The 24173-nt window shown below is 39.7% G+C and overlaps 1 protein-coding gene across 1 annotated transcript; it reads left to right on the top strand.

Annotated features, from left to right (window-relative positions):
* Positions 1 to 103: 103 nt before the first annotated feature.
* Positions 104 to 23771, top strand: LOC124253502 (V-type proton ATPase catalytic subunit A-like). Its single transcript, XM_046687299.1, is given in 16 exon segments — positions 104 to 183; positions 6659 to 6752; positions 7872 to 7894; positions 7896 to 8001; positions 11415 to 11504; positions 12807 to 12928; positions 13492 to 13629; positions 14713 to 14864; positions 16172 to 16334; positions 16963 to 17071; positions 18368 to 18605; positions 19137 to 19344; positions 19970 to 20029; positions 21173 to 21267; positions 21496 to 21667; positions 22731 to 23771. Coding segments are annotated over 16 exon segments (1866 nt in total). The 5' UTR covers positions 104 to 180; the 3' UTR covers positions 22824 to 23771.
* Positions 23772 to 24173: the final 402 nt, after the last annotated feature.

Genomic DNA, 24173 nt, shown 5'->3' with positions numbered 1-24173 from the left:
AGAGTGGTAACTAGATGCTTGTAATTGCAAAGACATAATCAACGTCCATCTGAGTACCGTATTCTCTATTGACAAATGTAATATGTTGTAAGGCATATACTATATGTCAAAATCGGCCTCTCTCGCGTCATTTCCCGGAATATTACGAGGGTCAAGATCACATGATTTAGGAACATCAACATGGTGAGTTGGTCTATCACGAGTGCCGGTTTTATTTTATGAATCTACTACTTATAGTTACTGAATTACTTCTGCTTTTCTTACTGTAGTGTAGTGTTTCCATTTCATATCAAGTGCTTTTACATAATCGCTTTTGAGAGAAAATTTGGTGAATATTTTCATACCGCATAGCCAAAATGTAACTTCCTCCTCTTTCTAATATTGATTGATTGATTGACCGCTGATTGGATTATTCTGAAGTGATCATCAATTATACCACGTCAGTGATGGTTTTAAGAAGTATAAGCCTAAAGACGATGCGTTTATCCACGCCACAGCTGTTACCAGCTTTAAAATATTCAGCTGAACGACATATGTGGAACAAATAAATACGTGTTTGTGGTTTGACGGTCACATTGCTATGACATGCAATAAGGGGATAAGGACTTTTGTGAAGGTCATGCTATTAACTAAGGATACTTCTGCTAATCATCTTAACGAACTATTTCATATGTTCACAATTAAAAACTGATAGAATTCGGAGTCTAGGATTCATTTTGAATTTGAGGTTGACTGACTGACTGACTGACTGAGTTTGGTTTTACACCGCTTTTAGCAATATTCCAGCAACATCACGGCGGGGGACACCAGAAATGGGCTTCACACATTGTACCCATGTGGGGATTCGAACCCGGGTCTTCGGCGTGACGAGCCAACGCTTTAACCATTAGGCTACCCCACCGCCCCAATTTGAGGTTGAATCGCATTTAGGTTAAGATGTTGAAACTCCTCAGAATTTTCTCAATATTTATTATAGATAATGTTTGTTTTTTGTATATTAAATATTATAAACACTGATTTAATCTATGGATTACAATCAAACATGATGGGTGAATATCATGGTAATTTATACTCATCCAATATGGACATGTTTTGTCGTACTAAGATATATACATCAACTAGTTGTATTCTAGATGAAAATAACTGCAGATTATATAAATATGTATCAATATTATCCACATGTAGACGTTAAATTATCAGTGGAAATTTATTCAACAAGACCTTGTTAATCTGAAGCGTTGGCTCGTCACGTCGAAGACCCGGGTTCGAATCCCCACATGGGTACAATGTGTGAAGCCCATTTCTGGTGTCCCCCGCCGTGATGTTGCTGGAGTAATGCTAAAAGCGGCGTAAAACCAAACTCAGTCAGTCAGTTAATCTGAAAACCTCAGGAAGCAACTTGAACTCATCGAAATGAAAGATGTTTGGAAACTATTTATAACAGAAATATTCTGCTTATACAGATGAATTAAAAAACACTATATTGCCAAAAGAACCCCATAGAATCTCATACATTTGGGATTTAGATATTTGACAAGGTTGAGTAACAGGAGATGTATGTCCTGGATCCTGTCTTACTGAAGGTCACACAGGTGTATTCAAACAGCCTCTCACATCCTGGTGGAGTTACTCCATATGAGTGTTTCTCTATGCCCCACCCAGCCCTTATTTTTATATATTTGAAGTACATGCACAGATTTTATCAAGGACGGATCAGAGATCAATATTCCGCCCCAAGACTGAAGTAAAAGTCAGTTATTGAAGTACAATGTACATACCCAGATTTCGTATCAGAGATCAACATTTGTCCCAAGTATGAAGTAAAATATCAGTAGAAATCCTTAAATCAGAATTAAAAACTGTAATATAGAATTCAATTAAGAAAGTCTTGTAATTAGCAGAGTTGAGTTGCATTTCACCGACATAACCAATGGAACAGGCTTGAGTTTTTATTTTTAAATTGAATCCTTAACACTATTAAAATTTTCAAATTTGCCTCCCAAGGAAAATTCATTTGGAATCCTGGTAATACATCGTTAGGCATGCCCAATTTGAGACTTTAATTTCATTAGTTCCTGAAGTGATTCTTTATCATATTTATTTGCTCAATTGTTACTTTTGTTTGGGACAACATAGTCTTTTGAATTTAAATTTGGGGTAGTGGGTTTGTTAAAATGTACTGAACCACAAGTGATGCAAGGTGTTCATGATGAGAGGCTTAGTTTAAAATAAATATGGCGTCCTGAAGTGTCAGCTCTGAGAGATTTGACTGGGTTGTATATTTTAACTGATTAATTTCAAGTGATACCAAATAATGAAATGGCAGCATATTCCTAAACATCCTTACAGATTGTCTGTGTCTGGGAAATCCTTGTATATGAGACTGCAAATTATTATAGGAATCTGAATCCATATAACTCCTTGATTTCAAACTGTCTGTGAATGCATGGAGTCCACCCCTGAAGGCTGAACGTGCTGTTTGTTTCTCCAGGACTGATGCATTGTTACTGAGTTGTACAAAGAGCTGGTCGGTACACTCACCTCACATAATCCCTGTGTACAATATGAGTGTAGCCATTGTGATACGGCATTGTATAGTGTGTTTTTAAGCTGAAGTCAGCAATATTACAGCTCAGGGTCTCAATCTATAAAGCGTTCGAAGTAGTGTTGGGAATCGGAAACCAAATCCACTATAGATTATCGGAGGACTTGTGGTGAACGATTATCGATTATAATCGAAATATATACGTTTTAAATGTAATTACCAATTATAAGGGTTTTCCCCCAGGTTTTTTCTAATTAATGATTTTAATAACTAATACTGTCATGCAATGAAATGCACGCATGCAAGTAAGACACTGGAATTGTAATTCAACAATAAAAGTGGTTAAAATTCTACAATGCGCATAGCTTTACGCTGTTGAGCGCATGTTTGTTCGTGAATATTCATCAAATTAAATGGTCAGTATACTTAATTCAAGGGTGTTATACAACAACAACAAAATTCCGATTAATCAAAAATATTATGAAGAGGGATTTACCTTGAGTACTGTATTTGAGAGTCCCTGGGACTCATACTCTTAATTTTCAGGGGTCCTGGACTACAAAATGGGGGTCCCAGACACTTAAATGTTATTATAATACTATTTTGTAATATTGTTGTAATTCAGTTTTTGATTATCATGATCACATTGTTACAGTAATAAATTTAAACTGCAAATGATGCTTTAAACCGGCTTGTAGCAGACTCAGTGATAACTTATTGTTACTTGATTGAAATATTTACAAAAATTATTTGGAATTTTTCTGCATCCCTGTGGACGCACTAATAAATTTTATGCGTATAGGACGCAGGAATTCGCGTCGTGTAAATCCCTGTGAATACTTTGTAGGTCAGGACCCTGATTTGGGAAATGTGACTTGCCACTAAATTATGTTTGTTAAAGTTAATACACATACCTGATGTCACCATGGATGCAGAAATTTGAAACAAGACCCTCCCAGTGACCCTCAAAATCAGATAAGACTATTTCTGTATCTTTCTTTTGACAAGTAAAAAATCTCTAGAAGCTAAATTGAAACATCTGTGCATCAAAGGTTCATGTATTATGGATTTGAAATATGTCATTTAATCTGAAAACAGAAAATTATTCAGTAATGAATAGTCAATATTTTCAAGTCAAACGATAAATACAAAATGCTTTAACTGTTTCAAATGAAGTGTATCTAATCCAAACAGGAAATATGTGTGTTAAGCTGAATCCACTATTATCCAGCAAGGAAATTTCTTTAAATACATATGTACTCCCTAAGAAGGACAATGTAGGCAAGAATCACAGGCTGTGGTTTAAGCACAGCTCTCTAGCCGTGTCTGGATGTACTTAACTAGCTCTGTGTCAATACATACTTTATCTGCCTAGCAGCACAAGCCATCACCGAGGCTCAAAACTAGAAGGTGACTTTGACAAGAAAACTCTCATGAGTGTAGATATGACCATGCTGTAGTTGAAAAATAAACATTGATAGGGAGTGGTTATCTAGCTAGGGTTTGAGGAGAAGCGATAGAACATAGGTCACTGTCCGTCTTCTGATGCAGAGTGTAGCCTCGACTTTTATTTGTATGGGAGAAAGTCTCCTTTTTGTCATAATGTAAAATTTGTGAACAGGGTTTTGTGATTTTTGCAAATTTTTAAGGTTTTATGTTTCTTTTATTTTTTGTCAATAAAACTTTAAATATAAACCAGAGGAATGTATTTGTTTTTTTCAGAGTCTATCCTGGATTTTTGTCTGTTTGGGAAAAAGTCTCTTTTTTGTCAGAATGAATAAGATTTGTAAATTTTACAATTTTACTTTATTTTGACTCAAAATGAGTCATATACAAGAGCAGTTAGTATGAGTCAGGATAAGTATAAACTTCATAAATGATATTTTCATTGAAAAAACACAGATAATTAGCCCAGCGTCAACCAATCATGGTTTGCCTTATTTCAGTGCTCGAAACTGCTCGAGTTGGAGTCAAAATTATGTTCTCGCTGTGTGGAAATAAGTTAAATAGATATTCAAATATTGAATCGAAATAGTAATAATGGTTGTTGAAATTTGAAAATAAGGTGTCAGATTCGATTTTCAATGAATCGAAACAAATTGTTGCAGCCCTACTAAATACTAAGGCTGTAACGATTCACTCGCATATTCGGTGAATCGAACCGTAACCCTTCATGAATTCAATTCGTTATTCGTGGTCACCAGAACCGAATTTTAACGAATATTTACATTGTTTTAAGGGAGCATGTTTTACTTGAACCCTTATGTCTTTTCCAAAGTGAGATATGCAAGAATGGAACATGTACTAGCATTGCAGTAGTGCACGTCATGTTAGTTAGCCAAGATTGCACATGGTACTGTCGATTATAACTATTACATACCAAATTTGAGTGTCATGAGATCACTGGTTATTGCTGTGACAAATTAACACTGTCAACATGTCCGTTCCATACTGTACATCAATCACTTAACTACAATATTGTATTCGTGAATAATTATTCGTATTCGTTATCCAATATTCATGATACGCATCATATTCGCCACATAGTGTAATCATTGCAGCCCTACTAAATACAATACTGTATGTGAAGCAGTTGGTCAGTAACTCGAACTGTCCGATTATATGTATGGTCACTACTTGAGTAACAGCCATCTGGATGTGTCTCATTAATATTCATGCTGAAATAATGAATGTCAGAATAGCCACAGAAAATCATTTAAAACTTGCATTGTGACAGTGAGTGAGTGAGTGAGTTTAGTTTTACGCCGCACTCAGCAATATTCCAGCTATATGGCGGCGGTCTGTAAATAATCGAGTCTGGACCAGACAATCCAGTGATCAACAGCATGAGCATCGATCTGCGCAATTGGGAACCGATGACATTTGTCAACCAAGTCAGCGAGCCTGACCACCCGATCCCGTTAGTCGCCTCTTACGACAAGATAGTCGCCTTGTTATGGCAAGCACATGGGTTGCTGAAGACCTATTCTACCCCGGATCTTCACGGGTCGCACTATATGAGCAGAGTTTAGGATTTGAAATTGAAGAGGGATAGAAATACATTTAGTTTCATGATAGGGGCGGTAGGGTAGCCTAGTGGTTAAAGCGTTCGCTCGTCACGCCGAAGACCTGGATGAGTATACATTACCATGATATTCACCCATCATGTTTGATTGTAATCCATAGATTAAATCAGTGTTTATAATATTTAATATACAAAAAACAAACATTATCTATAATAAATATTGAGAAAATTCTGAGGAGTTTCAACATCTTAACCTAAATGCGATTCAACCTCAAATTGGGGCGGTGGGGTAGCCTAATGGTTAAAGCGTTGGCTCGCCACGCCAAAGAACCGGGTTCGATTCCTCACTTAGGTACAATGTGTGAAGCCCATTTCTGGTGTCCCCCGCCGTGATATTGTCAGAATATTGCTAAAAGCGGCGTAAAACTAAACTCACTCACTCACTCACTAGTTTCATGATGAGCAGTAAACAAAATACAAATTACTATAATTATTGGCTGCTGTTGGCATAATGATGAAATAACGGTCAGCCGCCTCACCCTCTCAGCCACCGCGACTTGTGGTCGGTCACTCACTCACTCACTCACTCACTCACTCACTCACTCACTCACTCACTCACTCACTCACTCACTCACTCACTCACATACTCACTCACATACTCACTCACTCACTCACTCAGTAAAGGAATTTTGAAAACGGTATTTTTGCCCTCACTGTGTCCTGATGGTATTGGTGTTTGACATGCAAACTGTCCATTGAGCCACACAACAGTATTGCCTGCTATGCGAACAATTGTAACATGCTTTGACCTTGAAACCCCTGGAGCCTGTGTTAAGCAGTGTATTTACTAACTGTTTGTCAGCACAAACAGCTTCAAAATGTTCATGTTCCTTCCAAGAAACTTATCTCATTATTGTCCCCCGCCGCAATGCGGAACGAAAGAATGAAAGAATGAATGAATACAATTTAAAAAAATTGTATCCCTGATGATAAAGTTGAAACGCGTAGGAGAGAAATTCCTATTGTGTGTATACATATATTTATTGCCTGCTCTCTTGTAATAAGTTCCTTTCTGTGTGTATTTCCAGGCAGGAGGAATGGACAGAGCACGGCGTATGCCGAAGATCGGGGACAACGAGAAGGAGTCCATGTTTGGATATGTTTACGCTGTATCCGGCCCTGGTAAGTGGAGAAGGAAAATGGATCAACTTTGATATTAGTGTTGGGAATTGGTTAAAATCTCATAATTGATGATTGGTTCATAACAACCGATCAATCAACGAAAATAATTGGTTTGCGTCATTTATCAAATGTTCCTGTTATCTTTGTTAATGCACACACACAAAATAAAGAAAAAACATGTAGTAATTTGCAATTGGGTCTTTTGCAAATTGCACAAAATCCATTGGCAAATTTCGCATATTTAAAGGATGATTAGTATGTTAGGAACACAGATTTCCTGGGTTCTTTAAGATAAATTCAATCATGACTTGGAACAAGCTTGTAGTGCTTATGAAATGTAAACCAACCATGTGTAAAATATTGTTGATGCAAACAAGTGTTCCAAAATTGGTTGTGTTCAATTATGAGAAAACACAATCGATTGCTTGGTCGTTTAGGCACTGCGACCAATATTCGATTATTTCAATTAATTGGACCACCACTATTTGATATAGACAATACGAAATAGCCATTGTTTAGAAAATCCTTACATTATTTAATTTGCATGGAAATTTGGAACTAGGTGAATACTTGGGATCATTGAGCATGTTGAGGTCTTATATTATGTTGTATGATTATCTAGGGATCTCCTCTTTTACTTTTTACTAATGAAGACAGGGCCATGGTTTAGTCTAGTGGTTAAAGCGTTCACTCGTCACGCCCAAGACCCAGATTCGATTCCCCATGTGGGTACAATGTGTGGATCCAATTTCTGGTGTCCCCCGCCGTGATATTGCTGGAATATTGCTAAAAGTGGCATAAAACCATACTCACTCACTCACTACAAATGAAGACTGCTTGACTTTCATGAGGTATATTGATAATATTATGATTGATATTTGTTCATTTGCGTTCTTTATTTGGAACACTGGGGTAGCCTGGTGGTTAAAGTGTTCGCTCATCAACTGAAGACCCGGGTTCGATTCTCCACATGTGTACAATGTGTGAAGCCCATTTCTGGTGTCCCTTGCCGTGACATTGCTGGAATATTGCTAAAAGCGGCATAAAACCTGACTCGCTATGTGGAATATTGTATATAAATGTTGTGAATTTATTGATAACCATGGTAACATGTTTCAGTGGTGACGGCGCAGCAGATGTCGGGGCGCGGCTATGTACGAGCTGGTACGTGTGGGTCACGCCGAGCTGGTGGGAGAGATCATCAGGCTGGAGGGCGACATGGCCACCATCCAGGTCTACGAAGACACCTGTATCCTTGCACTGGAGCTGCTCATGCTGTTGATCACTGGATTGCCTGGTCCAGACTCATTTATTTACAGACCACCGCAATATAGCTTGAATATTGCTTAGTGCGGCGTAAAACTAAACTCACCCACTCCACCTGAGCCTACTTATTAGAGCCTAGTCCAGACTGTTTTTGCCCAATACAATCTCAAAGTAAAATCATATTTAATTGCTTCATGGGTACAAACAGTGTGTCTTTGTTCTCATCTACATGCAATCAAAGTTTAATCATCTTTATCCCATTTTACAAAAAGGCCACTGAAAAGTATGAAATTGAGCATGATTTTTTTTTTCACATGATAAGAATACAAATTGTATTAGGCAAGCTTTTGGCAAGTGTATAACATATTTTTTATTCTCCATCTTTGATTTATATTTTTATTTATAATAGTTTTGATACGGAAACATACCAGGGTAATAATCACTTTATGATATAATAAACACAGGGATAAGGTGTGGTAATAAATTGTATCTTTGTCAAAAAGATGAGGCAGTGCAAAATACAGAAATCTGTCATCTGTGCTCTTGTCTAAAATCTGTGCCAGAACTACAACTGCTTAATACTAGTAGGGGTGAAACGGTACGCTCTTACCATGGTACGGTACGTATTGCAGTACAAGGCCTTTCGTTCGGTCCGTTTCGGTTCGGTATATGAGATATGATCATAATGCAAAAAATGGACAAAAAGAGCTAAACCTTACATTGCTTAATGACACAGAAATAATAATCATAATCTGTGCCTTTAAATGAGCAAAACTGTCATGTCCTGACTAGATAGAAGACGTAAAGTATCACTGGAACCTTTGAGCTCACAGCTGTGTGACAAAATAGCAATTAGCCAAGTATGATTAAAATTCACTAACATCACATCAACATTTACTGCAATGAAATCACCACTATATTCCAGAAATGTTCATGTTTTAGAAACATATACACAAATAAGATGTTGTCGAATGTGAGTCTGTTGATGACATATCACAGATAAAGAAATTAAAGAAATTAACACAATACAGTTGTCATAAGATAGTTACTGTCTGTATGACTGATCATTGTCATTGTTCTAAATCATTGTCTTTCTCTCGTTTCAGTATGTTAAACATTTAGAGACTGTCCACAGTCCTTGGGAAGTACTGATACACAATCTTGGCACATTCCAGAGTCATGTTTTATTCAATTTTCAGATTCAATCAAAATATCTTTCAAAGTTCATTCAAAAATATAATTTTCCTTTTTTGAAACAAATATGTTTTGGCTCCTTTCTCTCTTTATTGGTTGTTAAATGTTCGTTGTGCTGATAGTGGTTGTGATGAGATCAGCTCAGATCTTTCTGTTGTGGTAGCAACAAATAACAAACAAAAGGCTGTGATGGGAAAGCCACGAGATCCATACCCATAATTGCAGTCATCCCTCGCCTCCCTTGTTATACATAACACAGAATAAAGGCCAAGTAAAATCGTATTTTCCATGGACATAACAGAACTGCTATTTCGTGTATTGTGCCCAGTCAAAACTATATCGTATCGAGGTGAAGAAACAAACTTTGCAAATGAAAATTTGAATAGGAAACCTGCAATCAAACATCACAGCACATGATAATTCAGTTTTCCTTCCCATTATGCTACCTGTTATTTATCTAAGCCGGAAATAGCAATCAGCTGTGTACAAATGTTTTGCTCCAATCTACCAGGTGATTCAGTTAAAAACGAACTGAAAATATGAAATCAAAGAATTTATTCAAATACCAGAATAATTTAAATATCTCAAGCAGTTATTTTAATAGAGATAATACTTATTGCTATCGTGTTAGCATTATGCATGTTTTCTACGAACATATTTAAAATAATAATTAACATAGGCTCAGCACTTATGTGGCTGGAAACATTTTACGTATGAGACAGTTTAACAATTCTCTGTTGACTTCCTGTGGAGCATGCCACTTTGTGAAAACAAAATGTTGGCAATTAATTGTGAAACATGACTTCAGTGAGTCAATAACGCGGGTCTAGGGGTATATGGATGACGGGGCGGTAATCAGTTCGTGATTACTGACAATAATGTGAAATTAGTGCTATCGCTGCAGGCATGGAAAAGCGGACCCTCATGAACATGGTAAGCGGAAGTGGTATGCGTATAGAATGAGGTGATGCCATTTCACACGCGTTTTCTCCGATGTTACTGTAAACAGTGTTTTTTCTGAATGGAAATGGGATTAAATTTAATCAAATTAGATGAGATCAAAGGAGATAGTTTTATTATGAGTTTTTACATCATACGTTTTCGGATGGCATGTTTACTCGCTATATAACGCGGTGTGTTGCATCAGAGCAAACATGGTGAGTACTCGGCTGATGGTATGTCTTTATGATAAAGTTGTCTTTTATAAGTTATTACGATGTTCGTCTGATTTGAAATAACTGAAAAAGGAACAGAACCCAGCTACTGATCTGGTATCTGCATTTGCTGTCTTGCTGACTTTGTAAGTAGACGACTTGAGGCGATCTCGAACTTACTTCCAAGAAAATAGCGGCCGTCCAGCAAAGAAATGCATAGATTTTTATGAAATGATTCGATTTCATGACGTTTTAGAAAAGGTTTAAAAAGGTGAATAAAATCACGGTACGAAAACTGAAAATACCGAATTTTGGGATTGCATTATGGTATACCGAACCGAAGGCAAAATACCGCGGTTCATCTAATACCGCGGTATACCGTTTCACCCCTAAATACTAGAGCAACGTCTAGAGCTGATGCATCGAGGCCATAGCATGTGAAACATGTTATTGTTTCTGTGACGTGATCTCTGTGTTGATTGGTCTGAGCTCTTACTAGGTTCCATCTGGAACAAGGCTGTCTTGAATTGTTATAAAAATCTAACCGCTCCCAAACAATTTGTATGTATTCATAAGTCATGGAGGAATGGAGTGCATGCAGGACCTGTCACCTGCTGACGAAGACGTGCAGCAGGGGTTTACAGGACACATATTCCTGCGTCTTGTATGCATAAAAATGGACAATGGACGCAACAAATTTTATTAGCGCGTCCTAAGGGACGCAGAAAAAGTCCTAATACTTTTTTGTAAAAATTTCGATCAAGTAACAAGAAGTTATCACTGAGTCTGCTACTAGCCGGGTTATGGTATCATTTGCAATTTAATTACTGTGATGATCATGATACACAATGCAATAACAGTAAATGAATTACAACAATATTACTACATAGTATTAATAATAATATTTAAGTGTCTGGGACCCCCATGTTGTAGTCCAGGACCCCTGAAAATTAAGAGTATGAGTCCCAGGGACCCTCAAACATAGGACTCAATGTAAATCCCTGCGTGCAGGTATAACTTGGTGTTGTTACCTCCTTGACCAACCCAGCTGGTGTGACTGTGGGTGACCCTGTACTGAGAACAGGAAAACCTCTCTCCGTCGAGCTTGGACCAGGAATTATGGGTAGCATCTTTGATGGTAAGATTGTGTGTGTGCATCTCTTGTTTCTTAGGGACCATTTGTAATTTATGGCTAGGGCGAGGGGTGATGATGATTTTTATGGAGAAGCATGTACAGTGTGAAATCCCTTCCCCCTCCTCCCCCAATAATTATGTACAAAGTAAGTAACCCCCTGTTTTGTACAAAATCAATGACGGACGCGACGACAAACACACCCACGCACACACACACACGCACACGCACACACACACGCACGCAACACACACACAACACACACACACAACACACACACACGTTATGTACAAAATCAGTGATGAAACACACCCCACCCAGTACATGTGTACAAACTTGATAATCCCCCACCTCCCCAGAACAATGTGGGTGACCCCCATTAAAATCATCATCACCCCCTCTATCCATAAATTATGAAAGGTCACTAAGTATGGTGATCTACTTCTACCTTCAGTTGTTGGCGATCTATAGCCTGTTATATATAGTAATTTTTGGTCTATAGTTTTACATTTATGTGCTAGTTGTACATCTGGGCCCCGGTTCACAAAGCTCTCGTAAGCCTAAGATCTTGAAACGAATGCTACGGGAAAAGTTACAAGATCTTAGGCTTACGAGAGCTTTGTAAAACGGGGCCCTGTATCTGTGATGTTCTGGTTATTTTGACTCTAGTTTGTCAACAGATTTGTATCTTCTGTGTTTATGTGTCATGAATGTATAACTTTTCACTATATGGCAGAAATACTGCTGATGTGGACATTAACTCACTCATTGTGTTAAACCCTGTTGTGTTATTGCACAAATATTTTTTGACCCGTGTCCAATAACATTCTCTTGTTAACTAATTCATTCACTCAAACTCAAAATCATGTCAAAACTGATGTGATATTGATGGAAAAATGCCTTTTAAACCTGGTGGGATATCGCTGAAATATTGTGACAGGCATCCTCGCTGTTACTCAGTGTTGAGGAGCAGTGTGGTGGCCCAATGGTTAAAGCGTTCGCTCATCATGCCAAAGACCCAGGTTTGATTCCCTACAGAGGAACAATGTACGTGTGAAGCCCTTTTCTGGTGTCCCCTACAATGATATTGCTGGAATATTGCTAAAAGAGGCGTAAAACCCAATTCTCTCGCTGACTCACTCACTCACTCACTACTCAGTATTGTGTTAAAACCTGGTGTGATATCGCTGATAGATTGTGACTGGTGTCAGATATCATTCACTCAAAGTGACGTCAATACTGATGTGATATTGGTGGAATATTGCTAGCAGAGGCGTTAAACCATCCTCACTCACCCACTGTGTGCAGGTATCCAGCGTCCACTGGAAGACATCTCCGAGCTGACACAAAGTATCTACATCCCCAAGGGAGTCAACACGCCAGCCCTGGACCGATCCAAGAAGTGGGACTTCGAGCCCCTCAACATCAGGGTGAATAGAATTTTTTTTTCTTTTGATGTTCTTTTACTCAATTTCTTCTCTACATACACGCATTCTGATTGGCCAGGGGAATATTTCTCCGGGACATGGCTATGAGAGGTGTACGAGTCTTCTTTTGGGTTACGGGAGAGGGACGAGTAGTTACGAATGCTGTCTTTCAGTGTATATCATATTGACCTATACCATGGGAGGTAACTGTGTTACTCAGTGAAAGATTATCTCGCCTGCTATCACACATAGCTGTCAGTTTTGAAATATGCACCATGATTGATCTTATTTAGTACTACATAATGTTTAGAAAATATGAGTAATATTATTTTTAAAAGAAAATGAGACATTAAGTTTTAAGTACTTTTATTATATAGGTATTTGTGTCGAGAACCTCCAAAGTGTGATAAATTTTATCTTGTTCACAGACAGAATTAAAGCCAGCTGATGCTTTATAAACATATATTTGTAGCTGTGTTCATTTTTCATTTGACTGATGTGTGATTGGCATGATATTGTCTACAGACCATGCTTGTGAAATAATTGCATATTTCATTCTTCATCAGATCGGGAGTCACGTGACAGGTGGTGACATCTACGGTGTGGTGTATGAAAACATCCTCATCAAGCACAAGATCATGGTTCCTCCGAAGGCGAAAGGAACCGTCACGTTCATCGCTGAGCCAGGATCATACGATGTCAATGTGAGTTGATGTGTTTTCATGTTCACAGTGGGCTATGCATGGACAGTGCCTTCAAGATACAGTGTTCATCCCAGCATTGTTCATTGATACAATCTACGATCCCAAAACAGTGTTTAAAATTAATATGAATTTGGTCCTTTTCCTAACCCTGATGTTAAAAGTTATAGACTCGGGATTTCATTGAGTCCAGACAAACCTCAGTGGTCCAGCTCATAGAGAGCACCCTTGTTTGATATGCCAAGTTGCATCCCTGATTTTTTCGGATAAGATCAATAAAAAAAAAGGACCAATGTTCTGACAGATCACACCCATAATCTTTATCAAAACCCTTATATTAATAATAGTTTAAATAACCCAATTGTTTTATACTGATAGTATACTTCATGATAGTAGCTATCACTGTTTTGACAAAATCTCTTATTGGAATTTTCCTTTAAAGCGGACTCATACTGGTCGGCCCTTTGAATCGATATGCAGAATTCGACCGAGTCGTATCGGCTGAGTGATTAATTTAATTAAACAAAACGGTACAAATCGGCCACTCAAACCCATATCAATCGTGTAGAGCCTGCTCAAGTTATTCGGCAAGTTGGCTGTGGCCAGCCAATCAAATTGAGTTTTGACGTCACGTGGTAAATGTTTACAGGCTTCGTCTGCTTCTAAAAAACTATGCCTCGACTTTTCACGACTGTTTATCTTCAATTTCAAGTTCTTTAATAAGATGGTTGTATGCTCCGTGCATGTCGTGACGGAGAATCCAATCTTTCGTCCAACAACTTCTCTTTTTCTTCACTTTGGCATTGACGTCTTCTTCACAAAGTATCGCACAGCAGATAACTGCTGCTAGGTCTGCCTCAGACATTTTGATACCATGGAAACAAAATACCGCAAGATATTATGAGATCAACACTAATATCGGCACATTGAATTGTGTGAGAGGTAGCAAATCGATCAGTCGATATTCGTTACAACCACCAAACATGTTGTACCATGAATGGAAATCGGCAGGTCGTGACGATATGCCGACCCATATGAGTCCTGCTGAAGACAGCTGAATAACATATGTGTAATCTCCCCTTGCAGGAAGTGATTCTGGAGACAGAGTTTGACGGCGAGCGCACCAAACACACAATGTTACAGGTGTGGCCTGTGCGTCAGATGCGACCGTCTGCTGACAAGCTGGCTGCCAACTACCCACTGTTGACTGGACAGAGAGTTCTCGACTCACTCTTCCCGTAGGTCACATAATAACCTCACATTTCAGTCTTAAATATGGTGCTCACAGTCATAGTCATTCCTTGGCTCACAAAGAGATTAGGGACCCGTGAAGATCCGGGGTAGAATAGGTCTTCAGCAACCCATGCTTGCCACAAAAGGCGACTGCTTGTCGTAAAAGGCGGCTAAAGGGGTCGGGTGGTCAGGCTCGCTGACTTGGTTGACACATGTCATCGGTTCCCAATTGAGCAGATCGATGGTCATGCTGTTGATCACTGGATTGTCTGGTCCAGACTCGATTATTTACAGACCGCCGCCATATAGCTGGAATATTGCAGAGTGCGGCGTTAAACTAAACTCACTCACTCACTCACAAAGAGATTAGGCCTCCAGCAAAATTAGTGGCATACATGAGACCAAGTTCAGTTTCACTGGACTCAGATGCTCATAAGGGTTAGACTCTGAACTGGAAGCATACACAGTCACATGATAACCCCCCTGTCAGACTAACATATGGTACTGTTTGTAGTCATACCAAGCCAACCCTTGGATTATAAGGGACCGTTCAAAATTTATGGCAAAGGGGGTGTGTGATGATGATTTTCAAGGAAAGGCATGTACAATGAGAATGGAACAACCCCCACCCCCAAAAAACAACAACAACAAAACCCCAACAACCACCCAAAAAATGTATGTACAAAGTAAGTGTACAAAATCAATGACCCCCAACCCCTCCCCGTAATTTATAATCATATTTTTGTCTACAAAATTGATGGGAAACACACACACACACACACACACACACACACACACACACACACACACACACACACACACACACACACACACACACACACACACACACACACACACACACACACACACACACACACACACACACACACACACACACACACACACACACACACACCACCATTAAAATCCACCCATCATCACACACCACCCCACACCCCACCCAGCCATAAATTATGAACAGTCCTTAATAAGATTATGTCTCCAGCAAAATCCTTTTGTCTCCAAGACTGTCCGCAGTCATACTTATTTCTACCTTGGCTTATGTGAAGATTCTTTTCCAGGAAAACCTTTGTCTGCAAAAACATATCTTTTTTTCTTATATTATATATTTTCAGTATGTTTTGCTGTTGATGTATGGACTATTATTAGCAGTGGTCATGTGACCGGGTTAAGTTTCACTGAAATTCAGGTGCTAATTTGTGTCTGAAGTTGCCGACTGGACGAGGATCTGTTTTCTGTACATGCAGTACATAAGACATGTGTGAACTGGGTTTGTTGGTGTGTTTCCCAGATGTGTGCAGGGAGGAACCACAGCTATCCCCGGCGCCTTTGGTTGAGGCAAGACTGTCATCTCCCAGTCGCTGTCCAAGTACTCCAACAGTGACGTCATCGTCTACGTCGGATGTGGGGAGAGAGGAAACGAGATGTCAGAAGTACTCAGGGACTTCCCACAGGTAATGTCCTCATTGTGAAATATCATAAAGCTGGAATATTGATGCGTTAAACAACAAAATCATTGTTAAAATACATATAGCTGGAATATTGCTGTGTTAAAACAACAAAATCATTGTGAAAATACATATAGCTGGAATATTGCTGTGTTAAAACAACAAAATCATTGTGAAAATACATATAGCTGGAATATTGCTGTGTTAAAACAACAAAATCATTGTGAAAAAATCTGATTATAGAATTTTTGCAGTTTAATGTTGTAGATAATATGCCTGATACAATTGAAAGATTGAACTCTCCTGTGTGGTATGATTTTCATGGCCAAATGTCAAGGTCAAAGGTTAATCTGTCAAGTTAAATGTCAAGGTCATACTTTAGGTCATGTGACAGTAAGAGGCAAGGACAGGCGCGTAGCAAGTAAATTATTTCATGTAAGCCCAATAGATTGGAAAGCTTTATGTTCAGGTAGTATTGTGGCCTTTTTAGCAACAATCATGTGTAAGCCCGGGCTTTTTTAAAACATGGTAGCTAAGCCCCTGAAGGTGTGTTGATAGGTGCGATGTGTTTGGAGTGAGAGATGTGGTAGTATGAGTTGAGTACAGTATGATGATTGGTGCGATGTTGTTGCAGCTGACCATGGAGGTTGAGGGCAAGCCGGAGAGCATCATGAAGAGAACCGCCCTTGTGGCTAACACCTCCAACATGCCTGTAGCTGCCAGAGAGGCCTCCATCTACACAGGTGAGTGCAGCAGCCAGTCAGTGTATTACCAGCCGTGGGGAAACTTTGGCCAGTCCCACTGTCACCCCCACAGTACATCACATCATCCCCAGGGTACATTCTCTCACCCCCACAGTACATCACATCACCCCCAGGGGTACACTCTCACACCCCACCCACATCCCTGGGTACATCACATCATCCCCCAGGGTACACTCTCTCACCCCACAGTACATCACATCATCCCGAGGGTACACTCTCTCACCCCACAGTACATCACATCATCATCCCAGGGTACACTCTCTCACCCCTACAGTACATCACATCATTCTCTACCAACCCTACAGTACATCCACATCATCCCCAGGGTACACTCTCTCACCCCCACAGTACATCACATCATCCCAGGGTACACTCTCACCCCACTACTCACAACCCTACATTGTACATCACAGTACATCACATCATCCCCGGATACACTCTCACCCCCACAGTACATCCACATCATCCCAGGGTACACTCTCTCACCCCTACAGTACATCACATCATCCCCCGGTACACTCTCTCACCCCACAGTACATCACATCATCCCCAGGGTACACTCTCTCACCCCCTCAGTACCCATCATTGTACATCACATCATCATCCCGGATACACTCTCTCACCCCACAGTACATCACATCATCCCCAGGGTACACTCTCTCAACCCTACAGTACATCACATCATCCCCAGGGTACACTCTCTCACCCCTACAGTACATCACATCATCCCCCGGGTACATTCTCTCACCCCCACAGTACATCACATCACCCCCAGGGTACACTCTCTCACCCCCACAGTACATCCACATCACCCTCACCCCCACAGGGTACACTGTCTTCATCCCTCAGTACTCACATCATCATCCCAGTGTCATCAATGCTCCTAATGTCAATCACTGGATTGTCTGGTCCAGACTTTATCATTTACAAACCCCCATTATACAGCAGGAATATTAGTGAGTGTGGCCTTCAACACAAACAAACATTATTACCCAGTATACTGACCATACCTGTGCTCATGAGTTTCAAGATTTAACTGAAATGCTATTGAAACCACACTGAAACTCATCTTCTGCAACATAATTGTGGGGTAGTCCAGTGGTTAAAGTGTCAGCTTGGAATGAACCATGTCCGGTTTCAATTTGCCACATCGGCTCAATATCTGAAAACCATCTCAACTGGCCAGCAGTTAAATTTGAAGGAGTGACTAGATCTGAAACCCTCATCACAGACAGTTGCAAAATCATCCACAAACCATTTAATGTTTGTCAATAGGTATCACGCTGTCCGAGTATTTCCGTGACATGGGTTACAATGTGTCCATGATGGCTGACTCAACATCTAGATGGGCCGAGGCTTTGAGAGAAATCTCTGGTCGTCTGGCCGAGATGCCTGCTGACTCTGGCTACCCAGCCTATCTTGGCGCTCGTCTGGCCTCCTTCTACGAGAGAGCTGGTCGCGTCACGTGTCTCGGAAACCCCAGCAGAGAGGGTTCCGTCAGTATTGTCGGACCGTAAGTATTTTGTCATATACATGAAGTATTACTAATGGAACATTTATCCAATAAAGTTGGTATTTCATTTACGATATATTATGGGGTGATCACTGTTCAAACTTAACATCAGAGAGTCTTTGTTATAACCCTCAATTTGTATATTAACAAACTTTATGGATAACAACTTCTTTTTTATTTCATGAGTGCGACGTTTTTGATACAGATTCTTGTACCATTGTCAAACAGTACAAGACGACGGTACAAGAATCTGTATCGTAACGTCGCACCCACGAAATACAAGAAGTTGTTATCCATAAAGTTTATCAATATTGTACTTACCAACTTCTAAAATGCCACTCAAAGACCTCAGTCTGAAAGTAAGAACTTTTGGATGTCCGTTGGTTTAAGTGTTCTTGTAGCAAATTTGAATAACCACATAATAAAAATGATCCTGAGGATTTAAAGGGACGTTACTGTGTTTGAAATTGTTCTGATTACCTCCCTTGAAGTATGATGCCCAGTCCATCAGTGCTGTCTGTCTGCTTGTAGTGTGTCTCCCCCTGGTGGTGACTTCTCTGACCCCGTGACGTCTGCGACCCTGGGTATTGTACAGGTGTTCTGGGGGTTGGACAAGAAGCTTGCTCAACGTAAACACTTCCCCTCCATCAACTGGCTCATCAGCTACAGCAAGTACATGCGAGCACTCGATGAGTTCTATGACAAGAACTTCCCCGAGTTTGTGCCACTCAGGAAGAAGGTACATCAGCTAATTATACCCATTAAAACATTTATCTTGAATTCTAAGCTTTATACTCTTGATGTGCTAGGTGGTCAAAACTGTTATTTTGTTCAAAGTTTGTTTCTTAAACTTTCTGCCTCTTCAAGAGAATTGGTCTTCAGCAACCCAATTTCGTGGATTTCTTGAATTTGATTGATTGACTTATTATAGAGAGATAGGGCATCTTCATTTGAGTGGAGAATTGATCTTCAGTAACCCATGCTTGTTGTAAGAGGCAACTAATGGGATCGGGTGGCCAGGGTAACGGACTTGGTTGACACATATCATCGCATCCCAACTGCATAGCGTCGACAGGTTTTACTCTTCAAAATGTTTTCATTTTTTATTGTATAAATTGTTTTCGTCACGATATGGCTGAGATATTGCCGATGTGACATTAAACATTAACTCACTCACTCACCAACTGCATAGATTGAAGTCCATTGGCCCAGACCCGAGTAATAACAGCCCACAGTCTAATAGCTGGAAAAAAATAATAACATTGACCCATGTAACCTGTTGATAAAATTGTGACCGGAGAAAAATGTTGAGTTGGTCTATCAACCAAATTCTGCCTGTCAACACTAAGTATTTTCTCTTACAGTGCAAGGAGATCCTGCAAGAGGAGGAAGATGTCTCAGAAATTGTGCAGCTTGTTGGAAAGGTAGATCTATTGCTTGTTCCTTCAGGCTTCTAGGGGCGGTGGGGTAGCCTAATGGTTAAAGCGTTGGCTCGTCACGCCGAAGACCCCGGGTTCGAATCCCCACATAGGCACAATGTGTGAAGCCCATTTCTGGTGTCCCCCGCCGTGATGTTGCTGGAATATTGCTAAAAGCGGCGTAAAACCAGACTCAGTCAGTCAGTCCTTCAGGCTTCTACAGTAAAGAATATCCATGAAACACTTTCCTGAACATTCCGGAATGGTCCTGTGTTTGTTGTAAGAGGCAAATATTGGATCACGTGGATCTGTCGATGGATGTTATTGCATCCCACGTATCTGTCCTCCAAATAGGAATCAGTGGATTATAGATCTGTAGTGTTGGGAATTGTTTAAAATCTCATAATTGATGATTGGTTCGTTACTACAATCAATCATCGAAAATAATTGGTTAGCGTCATTTTTTAATTTTGTTCATGCACATAAAAATAAGAAAAAGGCATGTAGTTCTTTTTGGGTTTTTTTGGCAAATTTTCATATCTGTAAAGGATGACTAGTATGTTAGGAACATAAATTTCCTGGAATCTTTAAGATAAATTCAATCATGACTTGAAACGAGCTTGTAGTGCTTACGAAATATAACTGACAAAACCAACCATGTGAAAAAATTGTTAATGAAAACAAGTGTTCCAGAATTGTTTGTGTTCGATTATGAGAAATTATGATCGATTGCTTGGTCGTTTAGTCACTGCGACCAATCTTCGATTATTTCAATTAATCGGACCACCACTAATTATCTGACCAGTAGTTGTTTGCAGACACCCATTATATATTATGTCTGGAATATTGAGTGTGGAGTTAAACAACGTACAGACAAACATTTCAGGACATGCTCAGATTAGAAGTTTAGATTATTGTCACTCTTGAAATTCCTTATGAACTGTGTTTATAGATTTGTCAGCACCTCAAGGTTTTGTTAACGATGTAAGACTTGCATCACTAATGGATATGCCTTGACAAACCTGAAGTGCTGTTAATAGCAGTGATAAACGCACATCATCTCCATCACTTATAGTTGTCTTGGCAAACTTGTTCCCGTGCGGAAACTGTGACGCTGACAGGCATTAAACCTGTATCTATCCTCCACAGGGCTCCCTGGCAGAGCCAGACAAGATCCTCCTGGAGGTTGCCAAACTCATCAAGGATGACTACCTGCAGCAGAACGGCTACACTCCGTACGACAGGTGAGTGAAATCTCTCTGATCTGTGACTTCAACAAAACAGCACATTAGTTGGTAACTAAATAATATTTAATTATGTTATTAAAATTTTGAAATCTAAATTCAAAGTTGTTTCTAACTTGGGACAGAATATGAGCTCCTGATCAGATCTTGATAAATCTCTGCTCAATTAAGCTTTCTATATAATCATAATTGTTATGTCTAAACAACTGCTTGTTCTGCTCCGTCCAGGTTCTGCCCCTTCTACAAGACAGTGGGTATGTTGAAGAACATCATCTCGTTCTACGACCTGGCTCGGCACGCAGTGGAGAGCACAGCACAGAGCGAGAACAAAATCACCTGGTCCATCATCCGAGATCAGATGAACGACATCCTCTACAAACTCAGCAGTATGAAGTTCAAGGTCAGTCTATCAGTCTCAGAAGCAACTTGTGTGTGTGTTCTGAACATACACACCGGAGTGTGACACTTGTTCCTTGGTGGATGAATACTTCTGTGTTTAAGACATATATTTAAGTCCATCGCATCAGATCTATGAAGATCCGGGTTAGAGGGTTAGAATTGATCTTCAGCAACCCATGCTTGTTGTAAGAGGCGACTAACGGAATCGGGTGGTCAGGCTCGCTGACTTGGTGGATGCATACTTCTGTGTTTAAGACATATATTTAAGTCCATCGCATCAGACCCATGCAGATCCGGGATAGAGGGTTAGAATTGATCTTCAGCAACCCATGCTTGTCGTAAGAGGCGACTCGGGTTCGTTCCCTGGTCGCGTCATACCAAAAGACGTTAAAATATGGTACTTGTTGGTCCCTGCCTGGCGCTCAGCATTAATGGGTACAACAAGGACTGGTCGGCTCGGAGTCAGTATAATGTGTCTGAGTGGGGTATTCATGCTTCACTGCGGCATGGTGTCTCAGTGAGCTAGCACTATAAAACCAGCTTAAGTCTGGGCTAGTACAAGCAGCCGCACATACACATACACACGCATGCACGTCGTCATATGAGCAAAATATTCTCAAGCACGACGTAAAACCCAATTTCACCCATGAAGATCCGGGTTAGAGGGTTAGAATTGATCTTCAGCAACCCATACTTGTCGTAAGAGGCGACTAACAGAATCGGGTGGTCAGGCTAGCTGACTTGGTGGACACATGTCATCGAATCTCAATTGATTAGATTGATGCTAATGCTGTTGATTACTGGATTCGGGCCCAGACTTGATTATTTACAGACTGACGCCATATAAGTGGTATATTGCTGAGTGTGGCGTTAAGCAACGACCAAACAAAACTTTTGTTGTAGTGAAAATGCCTTCAAAAGCCACCCCAACTGAATCTGATTTGATATTTCCCAAACTGTTTTAGCAGTTTTCTGCCTGAGGATCATCCTTGGGATGTCATCAGTGATTTAAAGCAAAATCAGCTGAATTTAATGTCTTAGAACTATCTTTGTCCTCATTCCAGGACCCTGTCAAAGATGGCGAGGCAAAGATCAAGCAGGACTTTGACGAACTCTACGAGGAGATGCAGACGGCGTTCAGGAATCTAGAAGACTAGACCAAGGTCAAGGTCACCCGACCATGTGATACGAAGGCTGTGTTTTTAATGTGGACCATATTTCTCTGTTAGAATACACCACGTAGGTACAACAACACTGAGTCTCCTTGTGGATGTTTTATAAAAGGCACAGAATCAAATGTTGAGCTTAGTGTTTGTTAAGTCGTAATTAGCTCAGGCTCTTTGGTTTCCCTTAATCCAGTCTCTTCACTGTCAGGAGTATCCTGGTTTAACATTTCTGATCGTCAATCAAACTGGGCCTCACTTCTGTAGTTCTGTGTGTATCTGACATCTGAGAAGTATTGGTTACATAGTTTCCATAATATAACGGACTGTATTCCCGGAATGGCTGTAGATAGCGGGTATTTTGTAAATATGGATGTATTATGATTGAATCAAGATTCAAAGTCTTTGTATGTATAAATTGAACATCTTCATCGCCAAATTAAACTACAGCAAATCGTATATCCCATTTCAGCTTCGACTCATAGGTCAATGAAGGGTATCTGGAACCATAGTAAATATTTTATAGAGATATGGTGACAATTCATTTTAGGAGCAAATAGCTCAGCTTTCACTCTTAGTGCAAAAGATATTTCTCAGTTTTTGAAAGAGACACTGGTCGGATACTACTGACACTTGACTGCATTATTTTTTCTTGAAATGGAGCAGAAATTTGTCCTACTGTAATAGTTGCGATTTTGACGATGCATCTGCTAACAAGATTCATTTGTTTACTGATTACACAGCTGTTACCAAGATTAATTCATATACTGAAATGTGTTGGTTCCATGGCAATAGCAAATACTACTGTCTTGACAACACATCCCAGCAGTCAGTCACTTTTAGCCTGATATCTCTGTTTACATGATGTGTAATGGGTTGCTGTAGGTCAAATATTTCATGAATATTTGCAAACATTTTTTAAAAATGTTATAATTGGTAAAATGTGAAAAACAGGCCCCATTACAATTTAAGGTGTTTCATTATACAAATGTGAGTTTAGAACAAGTTAAGTCTTATGATTGAAATCCATTATTTCTTTGAGTGAATGACAAATTGTGAAGTTTTGTATTGAGATTGTTTGTGTATGTCCACAACGTTCCCAAAATGCTGTTTGTGTTTGGATTTGAACATTTGTTTGTAAGAATTTCACCCCAGAGTACTAATTGTTGAGAAGAACTATTCAGTGTACTGACCATTCCATCCTATTATTGATTCATGGAATCATTGTTTACATCGTATGTTTCTCTGAAAATATTGTTCAGTCATATTATTAGAAATTTTGTTTGTTTGTTGGCGAAAATTAAGGACACTCTGTGTTCTAAATGATATATGATGTCAAGTATG

The sequence above is a fragment of the Haliotis rubra genome, unplaced genomic scaffold (genome assembly GCF_003918875.1).
Source record: "Haliotis rubra isolate DU_JTF1 unplaced genomic scaffold, ASM391887v1 Scf542, whole genome shotgun sequence".
In the NCBI taxonomy this organism is placed as follows: domain Eukaryota; kingdom Metazoa; phylum Mollusca; class Gastropoda; order Lepetellida; family Haliotidae; genus Haliotis; species Haliotis rubra.
The sequence above is the reverse complement of the archived record's forward strand: the minus strand, read 5'-3'. Positions and strand labels throughout refer to the sequence as shown.